Source organism: Carcharodon carcharias, chromosome 31 (genome assembly GCF_017639515.1).
Source record: "Carcharodon carcharias isolate sCarCar2 chromosome 31, sCarCar2.pri, whole genome shotgun sequence".
NCBI classification, from domain to species: domain Eukaryota; kingdom Metazoa; phylum Chordata; class Chondrichthyes; order Lamniformes; family Lamnidae; genus Carcharodon; species Carcharodon carcharias.
In genome coordinates this window covers 28,490,980-28,507,536 of record NC_054497.1, presented here as the reverse complement: position 1 = coordinate 28,507,536, position 16,557 = coordinate 28,490,980, and the positions used below count along the sequence as shown (strand labels likewise).

The 16,557-nt window shown below is 42.6% G+C and overlaps 1 protein-coding gene across 1 annotated transcript in view; it reads left to right on the top strand.

Annotated features, from left to right (window-relative positions):
* The window catches only part of phf5a (PHD finger protein 5A), a 35,246-nt gene extending 28,324 nt beyond the window's left edge, over positions 1-6,922 (top strand). Inside the window, exons 3-4 of the mRNA XM_041178140.1 lie at positions 3,703-3,869; positions 4,787-6,922. Coding sequence (XP_041034074.1) covers positions 3,703-3,869; positions 4,787-4,876 — 257 coding nt within the window. The 3' untranslated portion in view covers positions 4,877-6,922. The remainder of the gene's footprint in view (positions 1-3,702; positions 3,870-4,786) is intronic.
* The last annotated feature ends 9,635 nt before the right edge of the window (positions 6,923-16,557 follow it).

The following is a 16,557-nucleotide window of genomic DNA, read 5'->3' as shown; positions in this document are numbered from 1 at the left end:
CACAAATGAGAGGCTTGCTAGGGCATTTTAGAGGGCATTTAGGTCACCCACTGTTCCTCACCATGTAGACCATTTGTATACATTAAATATCGTTCGCTATTTACTGTCCATGAGCATATTTTAACCAAAATAGTTTGAGCTGATTCCATTTCTCCTGCTTGATTGATATCAAAAGTGAATTTTACTATGTATTCTGAATCCATGTTGTTGAAGTAAATTAGAAATGATAGTGTTCCTGCAACTAGACTCTATTCCCCATCCAACATAATCAGTAACTGTTTTCTACCTTTAAGCCAATTTCTTATTTCCTCCCAGATTTATCTTGGGTCTCTACACCTTTAATGTATAGTACACATTCCATTTAACTAATTAGACGACCAAAGATGGGGAGGTCAATATGGGAAATTTGAAAGTGTCAATCAATACAACACAGGTGTTCAGCACAGCCATCTTCTTCGGTAGAAATTTGACCCCTTTGTTGAATGACTCTATATTCTGTCTGTAAGTGTGACCTGAGCTCCCGATTGCTCACCATTTCAATTCCCTGTTCGTTTCACACTCTGACCTTGGCCTTTGGCGTTCTACACTGTTCAACACTTAAGAAACATCACCTTCTCTTTCCACAATGGCCCTCCAACCTTGACATTGATGTCAACCATTGACATTTAATAACTTTAGACCTTAATTATAGCATCCATGTTGTTTGGTATGGGATGTGGGTGACTTGGATTGAAACTGGGGAACAGCGTGGGTTAACACTTGGATTGGGGACCCTTTGCCAGAACACCTTTTTGCAGAGGAGTCTGTGCCCTTCATGCTACTTTTCTATGTGGATTATTGGACCCCACCCTGTCCTGCTACATCCTGCAGTGTTCACTGAGACCAGACATACCTCTTGCTGCCTCAGCTATTCACCCATTATTTGTTTCTGAATAACAACTTCTATTTATATAGCACCAATATGCAGTAAAATGTCCCAGGAACCACATAAGGAGATATTGGGGCAGATGGCCAAAATCTTGGTCAAAGAAGTAAGTTTTAATAAGTGCAATACAGGAGGAAAAAAGAAATAGGAGGGGATTGCTTCTTTATCATCTGATGTAAAAAATCATCTTGGCCATCTCTTGGTTTCTTTTAATCCATTTACAAATAATTTGTGGAAAACTGTGATTTTCTCCTCTTCTCCCCATCCCACCCTACTTTCCCTTGGTTCTATTCCTTTTTAAATGCTGTTATGTCATTTTTTTTCCAGTCTTGACAGGTGCTACATATCTGTGCTCTGCACAGATGTTGACCAACCGGATTTCTTTCCAGCTTTTTCTGATTTTGTTCCTAATTTTGTTGCCTGTTTTTGTTTTGTTTGCCTTTTTGAACATGGGGACCTCATTTGCCTGTTTCCTTCCCAGTGTCCAGTGATTCCTTCCCAGAATTTTTCAGTATATGGCGGCCATGCTCACGATTTCTTGCCCTGGCATATATACGGTCTATCCTTGCAGATTTATTTGCTTTGAGCCCCTTTTAAGCCTGTCAAAGTCGATAATTATACTCTCTCTATCTGACAAGAGCAGAAGTTGCTCATACATTCCCCATTGAATATTTGTAGGAAGTAATCATTCAGAATGTTCACCATTTTGTGCTCATCCTGTGTTTGTAAGTGAAATGGTGGATTTCCTGCCCTGGGTAAGAGAAAACTGAGGGATTACTTGTTGGAAGTCATCAGGATTTATGAAAGGGCTTGATATTGTAGAATTAGACAAGATGTTTCAATTTGCAGGTGAGACCGGAGTTAGAGGCCATGAATATAAAATAGTTGTTAATCAATCCAAAAGGAAATTCAGGAGAAACTCCTTTACCCAGAGAGTGGTGGAAATGTGGAACTCGCTGCCACAAGGAAGGGTTGAGGGTGAATGGAATAGATGCATTCAAAGGGAAGCTAGATAAACATGTTGGAGAAAATGACAGAAGGATGTGTTGATGAGGTTAGATGAAGAGAGGTAGGAGAAGGTTCACGTAGTACATGGAACACCACCGATCAAATAGCCTGTTTGTGTTCTGTAGGTGCTTTGTAAATAGTCTAGTGCAGTGTTGTTCAACGGGAATCTCTAACTAGTCACAGGGTTGGCTCTGATGATACTAATTTTAGTAGAAAGCATGCACATCAAAACACACAATACGAGTAAATATACTTGTACATTTACTTAAGCAGTACACTTAAGCAATATCCACCACAGTAACCAAAGGGGTGAAGCAATCACAATGATCAAAAACACTTGCACTCTTTTTTTCCCTTTGTCCTACCATTTTGCCCACAAATGCACAAAAGGCTTGAAGTTTACGCACATACTTGTACATATATGAATATTGAGAGCACATGCCAACCGGCTGTGGCAATTGTGTTTTTTTTTTTGCTAATCAGAAAGGCAATTAGCCCATCTAACAGTGACCAATGTATTTGACAGCACTGGTCTAGCGTAATAGGAACCGGCTAAGAAAAATCCATCCAGGTATGTCACCTAATCCAGAAAATGCTGGTATCGGAGAGAACTTTGTTTTCCAGAAAATGCTGGAAAAACTCAGCAGGTCTGGCAGCATCTGTGGAGAGCAAAACAGAGTTAATGTTTCGAGCTCTGAAGAAGAGTCATACAGACATGAAACATTAACTCTGTTTCTCCCTCAGCAGATGCTGCCAGGCGTGCTGAGTTTTCCCAGCATTTTCTGATTTTATTTCGGATTTCCAGCAGCTACAGTATTTTGCTTTTATGCTACCTAATCCACTGTTTCCCATCTTAATTTCTAATTTCACTTTCAGAATTAGATCCTTAATTATAGAGTAAGCTCAGCTCACAGATAGTATTCACCTGGGTCAAAGGGCCTTTGATTCAAGCCCCTGCTGCATGACTTGAGTATATAGTCTACACCAACCAGCATTCATATATCTCCCTTTGATGTAGGAAAATATCCCAAGGCTCTTCACAGAAGCCTAATAAGACAAAAGTTGCCACCAATCCAAAGAAGGAAATATCAGGGCTGGGGTGACTAAATGTTTGATCAAAAAGCATTGATTTTACGAAAGATCTTCAAGGAGGAACGGGGGAAGTGAAGGGACAGAGGTTTAGGAGAGAATCCCAGAGAGTGTTTTTTTTTCATCATGGATATGACATCATTGGCAAGGCCAGCACTTATTGACCTTGGGGGTGGCCTAGACAGCTGGAGGCATAGCCGTTGATGGGGCAAAGTGATTGAGTGGATGCATGAAACCAGTGTTGAAGACTGGAGGAAGTTATGAAGATTGCACCCCTCTGACCCAGCCACAGCCATCTGCTGCTAAAACTCTCGCCTCCAATGCTCCCTTGGCCAGCCTCCCATCTATCACCCTCGATAAACTCAAACTCATCCTGAACTCTACTGTTAGTATGCTAGTCCGTCATCTTATGATGTACTATTCAAAGAAGAATGGATAGTTCTGGTTTCCTCGCTAATGTTTACCCCTCAGCCAACATCACTAAAACTGGCAAGCTGATCATTTATCTCATTTGCTGTTTGTACAACCTTGCTGTGTGTAAATGGACTGCCATGTTTACCTACATAATGATTGCACTTCAAAAGCAATTTCTTCATTGTAAAGCACTTTGAAATGTCCTGAAAATGTCCTACACAAGTTCATGTTTGTTCTGTTTCTTTTTGATTGCCTTCCCTTTTTAGGTGATGGTAAATGTGTGATCTGCGACTCCTATGTCAGGCCATGCACGCTAGTCCGTATCTGTGACGAGTGTAACTATGGGTCCTATCAGGGGCGGTGCGTGATCTGTGGTGGCCCTGGTGTATCTGATGCCTATTACTGCAAGGAGTGCACTATCCAGGAAAAAGATGTAAGTTTGAAGGGAATTTTCTGATGCTAAGGCAGTGTAACGATCAAAAAGTATGATCTACTTGTTCACCAGCGACCAGGATGAGTAGAACTATACAAACAAAAGATGGTTTTGGTAGAATGTGACAACCAATCAGAAATGCTACAACAGACAATAGACACAATTCTAGCATCTAATTAGTTGAAGGGAAATTTCAGGCAGACAAAGTTTTGAGCTTAAGAATCTTTTACATCGCTTACCTTTTGAAACTTTGAAAGTTTTCTCCCCCTTTCTCTGAGGGAGTTGACGCATGCAAAGGTAGTTAGAAGGCACCAGCTACCCTCAGGTGCCTTGCCCATTGGGAAATCCTTCCTGAGCATGTAGCCAGAGAACATCAGCTGCTAGTCCTCCTCCATCCTCGCCCACTTTCCAGAAGAAATTGTTAGTTAAGAGAAAAGGCTGAGCAGGCTGGGCCTATACTCATTGGAATTTAGAAGAATGGGAGATGATCTTATTGAAACAAGATGATCCTGAGGAGATTTGGCAGGGTGGGCCCCCCTTGTGGGGGAGTCTAGAACTAAGGGATACAGACTTAAAAATAATATTTAAGAGGAGGTGAGAAATATTTTCTCAGCCATTAGCCTGTGGAATTTTCTTCCCCAGAGAACAGTGGAGGCAGGGAGTTATTGAATATATTCAAGGGGTTGAGTTGACAGATTTTTGATTGACAAGGGAGTCAAAGGTTAAGGGGGCAGGAAAGTAGTGTAGGGAGATCACAATCCGATCAGCCAACTGATGCAAGACAGACTGGATCAAACCTGGAAACTTCTGCTCCACATGTGCTTATTTGATAAGTCGATTGCCTGAATGCTGAAGTAAATGTAGTGGTGATTTTTTTTTGTTGTGGCACTACTTACCCTCTTTTTTTTGCCTCCTAGAGAGATGGATGTCCAAAAATTGTCAATCTTGGCAGTTCAAAAACTGACCTGTTCTACGAAAGGAAAAAGTATGGCTTTAAGAAGAGGTGATCCCAAGGAATCTTTCACATTCCAACTGAATGTGGAGACACTGGAACAGTCTTGCGTAGGATGTTTAACATTGCTGTTTCACAGTGTGGAGTATCGTATTTGATGGCACAAATCAGGCAGCATGTGGAGGAGGGCGATGGTTACACGCGAGTTCAATTATTTTTTTGTTTAGTAGCTAGCATATTTTCTGTCTCTCCCAGCAAAGTGAGTTTGGAATTGAAGTAACGTATTTCTGGCAATGGAACCAACACCAGAACTTTCCATAGCAACAACGCCACTGATCTATTTCTGGGCAGGAACAAGTAATGCTTACCAATCCGTTGATTTTATTTGCAGCCTTTAAAAGAATTGGGGGAGTTAGCTGGTTGTGAGTTTAGCGACTAGGGATTTAATTGTTCAGTGAGTCAGTTAATGGTCATAACTTCACTTCTGTAGCTGCAAAATCCTTTGTATTTCACATTTAATGGTCATAACTTCACTTCTGTAGCTGCAAAATCCTTTGTATTTCACATTTAATGGTCATAACTTCACTTCTGTAGCTGCAAAATCTTTTGTACTGGATGCAAATAATTACTTCTTGCTTTGCCTCATAACAATTGATTCACTGACAGGAGATTGGGCATTTAATTTTTACCTCAGGTTTCATGTTTGAGTAATCTTGAAGCCTATTTGTGAGTCACACTAAAGCAGTGTTTGAGATGAGAGCTGCTAGATATCTGTCCTTCATGCAGGTCCTTCAACACACTTCCTGATTGTTTAGCTTGAACGTATTCCATAAACACTTTTTTGTTACTTGCAATAAGCTATTCTCATTGAGAGTGGTATGACTTGTGTATTTACGGAAATATTTGATGGCTCCCTCATGCCCTGTTGGCTAACCACACTGCTGTGCAGAGCCGCAAAGACAAAGTCCAAGATTGGTCTCCAGTCTGTGCTGAATTAACTGACCTTAGATGGCAGGACTCCATGGGACATAACTGGGGAGGGGGCTGGGGGGGGTGAGAAACAGCTAGTATTCCTGCTTCTAATTGCTATGCAGTAATGCCTGCTGGAAGTGTGTGTGTGTGTGGTTGAGTGGGATAAGAATCAAACTCTTTGTGACTTATTTCACCAAATCATAGTGGTCAAGTAGCATTCCAAGACTTGATGTCTTGGCCTCCATCTAAATAATGGTCACTTAAATATAATACTGTTGTTGGGAGATCAGTTCAAGTGGAGTGTTCTACCAGGCAAACGGTTAGTTGAAAAATGCTCAGGACACTCCAGTTGCAGCTGGATGCTGTTCTAGATGAGTTAGAGTACAAGAGGGATGAACTTTGGGCATGTGTGTTTTTTTTTTTCAGTCCTTATGACCCTTGCACAGCGTGAGTCAGCACCTTTTTTTTTGAGAGAGGATGCAGTGTTGTATTAATCTGTTGTATTGCTAGGTATGCTGCAAAAGCACAGCCCCAAAAGTAGGTGGGAATAATTGCCATCTTTTAACCAGAGTTAAAGAAATTAACCAAATTCAGCAGTGTGGAACTAACCACCACTCCCAAGTTGCAGGGGTAACCCAGTGTGGGCTGGCTCTCTCTCTCTCTAAGCAAACTGCTTGTGTTTCCTGAAACGGCCTGCTTGACAGCTATGGTTTCTTTGTTGTGCTTTCACTTGCTTGAAGGATTTGGTAGAGGTGCAGTTTATTCATTAGAATTATTTTTTAAATGCAAGTTAAAGTTAAACATACTGGCCTTAAATACTTCAGGATACATTTTTTTTCACCTCTTAATCCTTTGTCTGATATAATGTTTAACTTGCTAAGCAGCTTGCTGCAGAGTGCCCAGCCTCCTAGTTGGAGAAACTGGCAGAGGGAAGACTTTTATCTGTGTCACATACTCACTTTTAAGACTTGATGTGCTTTGACTCCTGGCACACCTCTTCCGGATGCAGGTACTGGCAACCAAGCTTGGTCAAGTCACATCCTGCTTCAGCATTGAGAATCAAGGGCAGTTTATGTGGGGCCACAGTTGAGGCCTTTCAGCAGAAGGCATTTTAAGTTATCCAGGGGCAGGGGGGAGGGGGAGGGGTTGGGGGGCAGGAGTGAAGTATTCCAACGAGGCCCATGTGGAGTACACTTTTTTTTAATCAATTGGGAATTTCTTAGAAGTTAATAGTATCTTTTGACTCTGTTTTAAGTTTGTACCTCATCCATAATGTTTTCAGTGCAAGAAAATTGTGATTTAAAACTCTTGGTTCACTTAAAGGGAGAATGACCCACAATTAAGTGTGTCTCAGTACAAAGTCAGTTCAGCATGGAAACTCATTCTCTCCAATGGGTTTCTTTTAGAATCTACTTGTATTGACCATATTCAGGTGGATTTGGGCAATTGTTGCTGTTTGTTACATTACCACTCACTGGTTTAAACCACCAAATAAATGTAAATGTAAGTGTTCCTCTTTCCAAAAACAAGTTTTGGTTGTTGGACAGGAAAGTAATGCAATTCTATGTGAGCCTGAAAGGTTGACTGCATGAGCATCAGTTTTAAATTAAGTGCCTCCACTTTCACTTGTAGTTGAAGATTTGTGTTTGAATGCTTTAATTATTGAGCTGTGATTGTTCCCATTTTTTAAAAAATAAACCAGTTTTTTTTCTACCTGTCTGCTTGTGCTTTCTGTAAGTGTCATCATAACTTTAGAACAAGTTTTTTAAAATGGTAAGGGGACTATAGGGTTATGCCACAGCATGGTGGATAAGAGTCTATTGTTGTCATCTGGGCTTCCATAAGGTACCGCACGAGATTAATGTGCTCGGTTGGGATGTGACAACCCATTTGTGATATGTACTGTGGCTGCAGCTTTTTGCCATATTGATCAATGACTTGGATGAAAGAATAGAGAGTTATATATCCAAGTTTGAAAATGATACCAAGTTGATGGGAGCCAGACGTTAGTGGGGCATACAGAAAAAGTGAGTCGGCTAAACTATGACATGGGAGCTACATCATTGTGGAAAATTGAGGTTTTTCACTTTACATCCAAGAAAAAACAAATTTGAGTAACTTCTAGAGGAGGAGCAGAGATTTGGATGCTCATGTACACATCACCACTAAAGGCTAATGGACAGGCGCCAAAAGGCTAATGGAATGCTGGCCTTTGTCAAGGTGGCTGGGATACAAAGGGAGAGAAAGTTTTATTTTATATAGAGCCTTGATCGGATTCTGTCTGCATTCTGCTTTAATGTAAGAAATAGCAGGAATAGGCCATTTGGCCCCTCGAGCCTGCTCAACCTTTCAATACGATCATGACTGATCTGATTATGGCCTTGACTCTGCTTTCCTGCCTGTCCCACCATCACCTTGTAGATCAAAAATCTGCCTAACTCAGCCTTGAATATATTCAATGACCCAGCCTCCGCTGCTTTCTGGGTTAGAGAATTTCAAAGATTAATGTCCCTCGAAATAAGAAATTCCCCCTTGTCTCTGTCTTAAATGGGAGGCCCCTTATTTTGAAACTGCCCCCTAGTTCTAGATTCCTCCACAAGGGAGTAATATCCTCTAGGCACCTACCCTGTCAAGCACCCTCAAGATTTTACATCTTTCAATAAGATCATCTCGCAAACTCCAATGAGTATAGGCCCAACCTGCTCAACCTTTCCTCATAAGAAAAACCCTTCATCCCAGGAATTAGACTGATGATCATTCTCTGAATTGCCTCCACTGTAAGTACATCCCTCTACGCACTATTCTAGGTGTGGTCTCACAAATGACCTGTACAGTATAGCAAGACCTCCCTACTTGTATACTCCATCCCCTTGCAATAAACACCAACTTTCCATTTGCCTTCCTAATCATTTGCTGGACCTGCATGCCATCTTTTTTTGATTCATGTACAAGGATACTCAGATGCCTCTGCACAGCAGCATCCTGTAGTCTCTCTCTTAAATAATATCCTGCTTTACCTTCTTCCACCAAAGTGGACAATCTCAAAAGTTCCCACATTATACTCTATCTGCCAATTTTTTGCACACTTGCTTAGCCGATCTATATCCTTTTTTTGCAGACTCTTCTTCCCACAGCTTGCTTTCCTCCCTACCCTTGTATTATCAGCAAATTTGGCTACAGTATACTTGGTATCCATCCAAGTCATTAATAAAATTAATAAAACTGGAGGCCCCAGCACAGGTGACACTCCTTTTGTTACTGTTTGCCAACCTGAAAATGACTCATTTATCCTGACTTAGTTTAGAACAGCCTTGCTGGTGGAATTTTAATTTTTTTTTTCTCCTCTACTATTAAGACCCATTACTTTATCAGGGAGTTTTGTCAGGTATGTTGGGCCCTTTCAGCAATTGGATCAGTAGTAAGTGGAGATGTTAAATGAGCAAATGGAGAAGAAAACAGCACAGTCGTTTGAACAGATTTCCTGCATCATTTCTTTCAACCTTTTATTTCCGGGTGACGCTTTGCAAATATTTGTGGACACCTGGAGAATAGCTATCCCCCTCGCCCCAGAAATAATAGTTCCACAATTGCAGAAAACTATTATTTATCAGTATTAAGCCAACAAGTAGAAAATTGTAAACCCCTCAAACTCCCTGGGATCACCTAGTGTCCCCATTTCAACCTCTTCCAGTTTTACATGGAATGTAAAGCACTGAAACAGGCATTTAGCCTAACTGACCCCATGCCAGTGTTTATGCTGCACACGAGCCTCTTCCCAACTTTCTTCATCTCACCCTATCAACTTATACCATTCCTTTCTCCTTCATATCTTTGTTTAACTTCCCCTTAAGTGCATCCATGCGATTTGCTTCATCCACTCCACATTCGAACTAGTCTCTGGGTGAACAAGTTTTCCTGATTTCTTCATTGGATTTATTGATGGCTATCCCATACTTATAACCCCTAGCTTCGCACTCCACCACCCACCCCCTCCAAAACAAGTGAAAACACATTTGCTCCTTCGAGACTACCTTTCAAGATGCGACTTCTACCAACTAGCAGGACAGGGGCAGCGAATGCATGGGAACACCACCTGCAAGTTCCATCCAAGCCACTCACCACTCTGACTTGGAAATATATCATCGCTCCTTCACTGTCGCTGGGTCAAAATCCTGGAACTCCCTCCCTTACAGCACTGTGGGTGTACCTACACCACATGGCCTGCAGCAGTTCAGGAAGTCACCATCACCTTTTTGAGGGCAATTAGGAATGGGCAATAAATGCTGGCCTAGCCAGTGACGCTCACAACCTGTGAACGAATAAATAAAAATGTTTAAGCCAACCCGGTCCAATCCCTTCACACCTGTAAAGACCCCTATTAGATACATTAACCTTCCTTTCTAAACAGACCCAACAAGTTCAATCTTTCCTGATAGTTATATCCTCTCAGTTTGTAAACCGTTCTAAACTCCCATGGATAGTTGAATGTATAGACTCTACACATCCCTTTAAATTGCGGTTACAAAATTGCTAAGTTCTGTTTTGTTCTGCTGGTCTCAGTGGTGTCACAATAACCCATGTATGCCTGATACCAGCAAGCTTCAAACGTCCCTACAGCTTTGCAGTGCAATTTTGTAATGTCCCATTTTCCTTGTGCTAAGACAAATAATGCTACAAAGCCTTGCAGTTGTAACTTTATGTGGCTGATTGCCTAAAGCGTCACAATGTACTTCATTGTCCTGCCCCAGTACACATTGCTGAAAACAAATCTGCTCTTGAGGGCTACAAACGTCAGTGGCTTCTGCCAGGTACAGTCAGGATTTGCACTAGGTTGACAACTGTCTTTGTTAACAAACTAACGTAATGAGGAGCTGACAGTCTAAAGGGGCAAGTATGTCGCATTATGAGTTGGATGAGGTTTAATTTATCAGCAGGTGAAACTCTTGCTGAGCATTTACTCACTAACGTTGTTTTGAGGCTACAGTTTCCATTCATGTCTTTTTTTGATGGCCACTCACATGATGCAGCGTTGCAGTATCCTGGTAGTAATGGGATACAAATTTGATCCTCCATCGATCCACAGTGGGTTCCTGATTGCAATCATGCCATTGTAAGTAGTTACCAAATAACCACCTCACATTTCGCCACAAACAGTTTCTTTAGACAATTTCTACTTTAATATGGCCTGTCAACTTGACCTAAGGAAATTGCAATAATCCTTTTTTTTTAAATTCATTCATGGAATGTGGGCATCACTGGCTAGGCCCAACTTTTATTGCCCATCTCTAATTGCCCTTGAGAAGGTGGTAGTGAGCTGCCTTCTTGAACTGCTGCAGTCCGTGTGCTGTAGGTACATCCACAGTGCTGTTAGGAAGGAAGTTCCAGGATTTTGACCCAGCTACAATGAAGGAATGGCGATATAGTTCCAATTCAGGATGATGTGCGGCTTGGATGACTAGAAAAGCAGTATATTATTTGAATGGAGAGAGACAACGAAACTCTAGGTGTCCTGGTACATGAATCACAAAAAATTAGTATGCAGTTACAGCAAAAGATTAGGAAGGCAAATGGAATAGTGGCATTTATTACAAAGGAAATTGAGTATAAAGGTAGGAAAGTGTTGCTATAGCTCTACGGGCCTAGGTTAGACCACATCAGGCGTACTGTTTTGGTCTCCTGACTTAAAAGGATATAAGAAGCAGTTCAGAGAAGGTTCACGAAACATTCTTGGGATGAAGGGATTAATTTATGAGGAAAGGTTGAGCAGACTGGGCCTATACCCATTGGAGCTTAGAAAAATGAGAGGTGACCTTATTGAAACATACAAGATCCTCAGGGTAGATGCTGAGAGAATGTTTCCCCTTGTGGAGGAGTCTAGAACTAGGGGTTTAAAAATTTGGAGTCTTTAAGGCCGAGATGAGGAGAAATATTTTCTCCCAGAGGGTCATTAGTCTGTGGAATTCTCTCCCCCAGAGAGCAGTGGGAGGCTGGGTCATTGAATATATTCAAGGCTGAGGTAGATTTTTGATCGACAAGAGTCCAGGGTTATGCGGGGTGGCAGGGGCAGGCAAGAAAGCAGAGTTAAGGCCACAATCAGATCAGCCATGACCTGATTGAATGGCACAGCAGGCTCAATGGCCTACTCCTGCTCCTAATTCTTGCGTTTTTGTGATGTACAGACAATGTTTCACTGCAGTACAGGAGTGTGGCAACAGCTGCTCTGTACACTTGGATTTTTGTTGACTTGCAGAGGCCTTTGTTGTCAACACTCGCTGTCATAGCTTCTTGAAGGCTGAGCTGGCACAGCTGATCTGGTGTTGGATTTCCTCATCAATAGTGACCTTTTGAGAGAGGTGACTGCTGATGTATGAGAGGTGCTGATGTAAGATGAAAGAGAAAATACCTGCCCTCTTACGTGGATGTAAAAGATCTCTTGGCACTATTTCAAAGAAGAGTAAAGGGGTTCTAGCAAATATTTATCCTTCTTATTCTCTTATGGGATGTGAGCATCTCTGGTAAGGCCAGCATTTATTCCCCATTCCTAATTGTTGTTGGGAAGGTGTCAGTGAGCCGTTGTCTTGAACCACTACAGTCCATGTGGTTTAGGTACACACACAGTGCTGTTAGGGAGAGAGTTCCACGATTTTGACCTAGCGACAGTGAAGGAACAGCAATATATTTCCAAGTCAGGGTGGTGAGTGACTTGGAGAGGAACTTCCAGGTGGTGGTGTTCCCATGTGTCTGCTGCCCTTGTCCTTCTGGGTGGCAGAGTTCGTGGGTTTGGAAGGTGCTATCGAAGGAAGCTTGGCGAGTTGCTGCAGTGCATCTTGTAGATGGTACACACTGCTGCTACTGTGCGTCGGTGGTGGAGGGAGGGAATGTTGAAGGTGGTGGATGGGGTGCCAATCGAGCGGGCTGCTTTGTCCTGGATGATGTCAAGCTTCTTGAGTGTTGTTGGAACTGCCATCATCCAGGCAAGTTGAAAGTATTCCATCACACTCCTGAGTTGCTGCAGTATATCTTGTATTCATTAACCAACACATATAAACAGATGCAAAAACAGAAACTGCTGGAAAAACTCAGCAGGTCTGACAGCATCTGTGGAGAGAGAAACAAAGTTAACATTTTGAATTCGTATGACCCTTCTTCAGACAGACCCTACAAACAGATTATCTGCTCATTGTCATACTGCTGTATGTGGAATCTTCCTGTGCACAAATCTGTGTTTTCTTATACTGCAACAGTGACTACACTTCGGAAATACTTCATTTTCTTTGAGGTGACCTGAGACCATGAAAGGTGCTTTGGAAACCAACACTTGGACAATATTCAGGCTTGGGCTGGTAAACGGTAAGTAACATTAAGGCCGCACAAGTGCCAGGCAATGGCCATCTTCAACAAGAGATGGTCTAACCACTTCTTGACATTCAATGGCATTCCATCACTGAATTCCCCCACTACGAACAGCCTGGGGGTTACCGTTGACAAGAAATTTAATTGGACCAGCCATATAAATACTTTGGCTTCAAGGGCAGGTCAGAGGCTCAGAATTGTGAGGTGAGTAGCTCACCTCCTGACTCCCCAAAGCTTGTCCACCATCCACAAGGCACAAGTCAGGAGTGTGATGGAATACTCTCCACTTGCCTGGACAAGTGTGGCTCCAACAACACTCAAGAAGCTCAACACCCTCCAGGACAAAGCAGCCTGCTTAATCGGCACCCCATCCACCACCTTAAGCATTCACTCCCTTCCACCACTAATGCACATTGACAACAATGTGTACCATCTACAAGATGCGCTGCCACAAGTGAGCAAGGCTCCTTCAACAGCACCTTCCAAAGCTGCAATTTCCACCACCTAGAAGGTCAAGGGCAATAGGGGCAGGGGAATACCACCACCTGCAAGTTACTATTTAAGTTCCACAACATCCTGACTTGGAAATATATCACCATGTCCCATTATTGTTGGGTCAAAATCCTGGAACTCCCTCCCTAACAGCACTGTGGGTGTACCTACACCACATGGACTGCAGAGGTTCAAGAAGGCAGCTCACCACCACCTTCTCCAGGGCAATTAGGGATAGGCAATAAATGCTGGCCCAGCCAACATTGCATGAACAAACGGTAAAAAATAATGTGAGTTTATTCCTTCTTATGGGGGATGAAGAAATGGCAGACACTAAACAAATACTTTCCTTCAGTTTGCATTGAACTGTGTGCTAACAGGAATAAAAGGATCCAAGAGGATGAGGTGAAGTAATGTGCTATGATAATGGTGGACGAGGACTGAAGATATTGGTGGAACTCAAAATGAAAATGGCACCAGCCCCCAATGTTGCTAAATTCTGGGGGACATAAAAGAAAAAACACCGGAGGCTCTGACTACAATCTTTTAGTAAGGGAGTTGTGCCAGAGATTGAAGTGTTTCTAAAGTACAAGAAATGTGTAAACCAGATAACTGTGGAGCAGTCAATCTAACATCAGTAGTACGTTTCTGGGAGGAATAAAAACAGAAGGATATTCATATTTACCAATTAATGACAGCCAGTATGGATTTGTAAAATGACTAACACATTTCATGAAGTTCTTTGAGGAAATAACAGATTTATTGAGAAAAGAAACACTGGGGATGTTGTGTGTCTGGATTTTGAAAGGGTTTTGAATGAGATGCCACATTGGAGGCTTCTTTCTTTGGTAGCCTTCTGTCTCGTGAGCCAGTGGTTTGCATCATGATGCTCAACTCTGTGTTAAACATCATCGGATGTAGCTTCAGAGCCCCACTCTGGTATAGCAGGTTCTGCTGCATTTGCTGCAGATGAAGATAATGTGCTGAGAAGGTGCAGAATTTTCTCTGGGCCTTTCTCTCAACCACCTGAGCTTTCTGTTTCACCTCACCTCTGTCCCTCCAGTCAGCCTCCAGAGGTCACTGCCATTGGCAACTGTCTCCCAGTTGTCAGTGCCAATGTCTGCCATGTTAGTATCTTGCTTACAGGTGTCCTTATAGCAAAGGTATGGAAGTTCAGCAAGTTGTTACCCAGTGACCAGTTCAGCGTACAGAAGGTCTTTGGGTATATGCCCATCATCCATCCGATGAACATAGCTGAGCCAGGGCAGACATCATTTTCAAAAAATAGCGCAGGCAGATGGATTTAGCACACCCCAGGACCTCTGAGCTGGTGACCTTGGCCTGCCAGGAGATGCTGAGGACATGTCTGACACAGTGAAGTTGGAAACTGTTCAGCCTTTTCTCCTGCCCAGTGTATGTTGTCCAGGTCTCGCCACTGTAGAGGAGAGCACTGAGGATGCGGCAGACTCGCAGTTTGGTGTTCTCAGTCAGGTTGCTGTTGTTCCACACTCTCACACGCAGCTTGGACAGAACAGCTGCAGCTTTTGTGATGCATGAGTTGATTTCAGCATCAAAATGACAGCTTGCTGGTGATTGTGGAGTCCAGATATGTGAAGCTATCAACAACCCTCAGCGTCACATTGTCAATGCTGATAAATTGTGATATGGCAACACCCTGGATCAGACATCTGTCTTCCTGATGCTGATAATCAAACCTAACTTTACAGGCATGAGAGAGTCCGTCCGTTTGCTGCTGAAAGTGTTCCCCATTGTGGAATGTTAGTGCGGCAATTCTTTGATGAGGGCCTGGTGCACCTTTGTCTTGGATCTTAGGTGAGCAAGGCTGAACAGCTTTCTGTCAGTTCTCATATGTAAGTAGACACCCTCTGTCAATGACCAAAAGGCATATGTTAGCAGCGAAGAGAAGAATAGCTAAAGAGCGTCAGCGCCAGAACACAACCGTGTTTGACCCCACTGCCGATCTCAAAGGATTCCAGTGTTACCCCATCATGGCCGAGCTGACCCACCATGTTGTCATGGAAAGAGATCACATTGAGCAGCTTCAACAGGCAGCCAATTTTCTCCAGCAGCTTCAATAGACTGCCTCTGCTCATATGGTTGAATGCTTTGGCAAGATCAATGAAAACATAAAGTGGTCTCCTTTGTTTACAGAATTTTTATTGCTGGTCCCAGACTGAGAAGATCATGTCAATTGTGGATCTTCCAATTCTGGAACCACGCTGGGATTCAGGATAGATGTGTCCAGCCAGGATCTGCAGTCTGACAAGGGCAACACTATCAATTACTTTTCCCATGATGGTCAGCAGGGAGATGCCTCGATAGTTTTTGCCAATCCTGGAGTCACCTTTGTCCTTGTACAGGGCCACAATCTTTGCATCACACATATCCTGGGGCACTGCCCCCTCCCTCCAACAGAGACAGAGAAGTTTGTGCAGATGTTGCAGGACTGTCGATTTCTGGTGCTTGATGAGTTTGGGCAGTGCAGCGTCATCACATGGAGCTTTGCCAATGCCAAGCAAGTCATAGTAAGATCTTATTCATAAAACGAAGGCAAGTGGTATTCAAGGGGCTGAATAGGAATTTAGTTAAAGGTCAGAAAAAAGCATACCGGTGACTGAATGTTTTACAGGCTATGAAGATGTAAATGGTGATGTCTTCCAGGGGACAATGTTCAGACCAATAGCTGGACCAGGAGGTGGGAGATGGTGATGTAATGGTAATGTCACCAGACTAATAATTCAGAGGCCCAGGTTAATCCATAGGTTCAAATCCCACCAAGCAGCTGGTAGAATTTTAAGTTCAATTTTTTTTTAAATCCAGAAGTGAAAGCTCATCTCAGTACTGGTGATCATAAAACTATCATCAATTGGCACAAAAACCCACCTAATGAAGTAAATG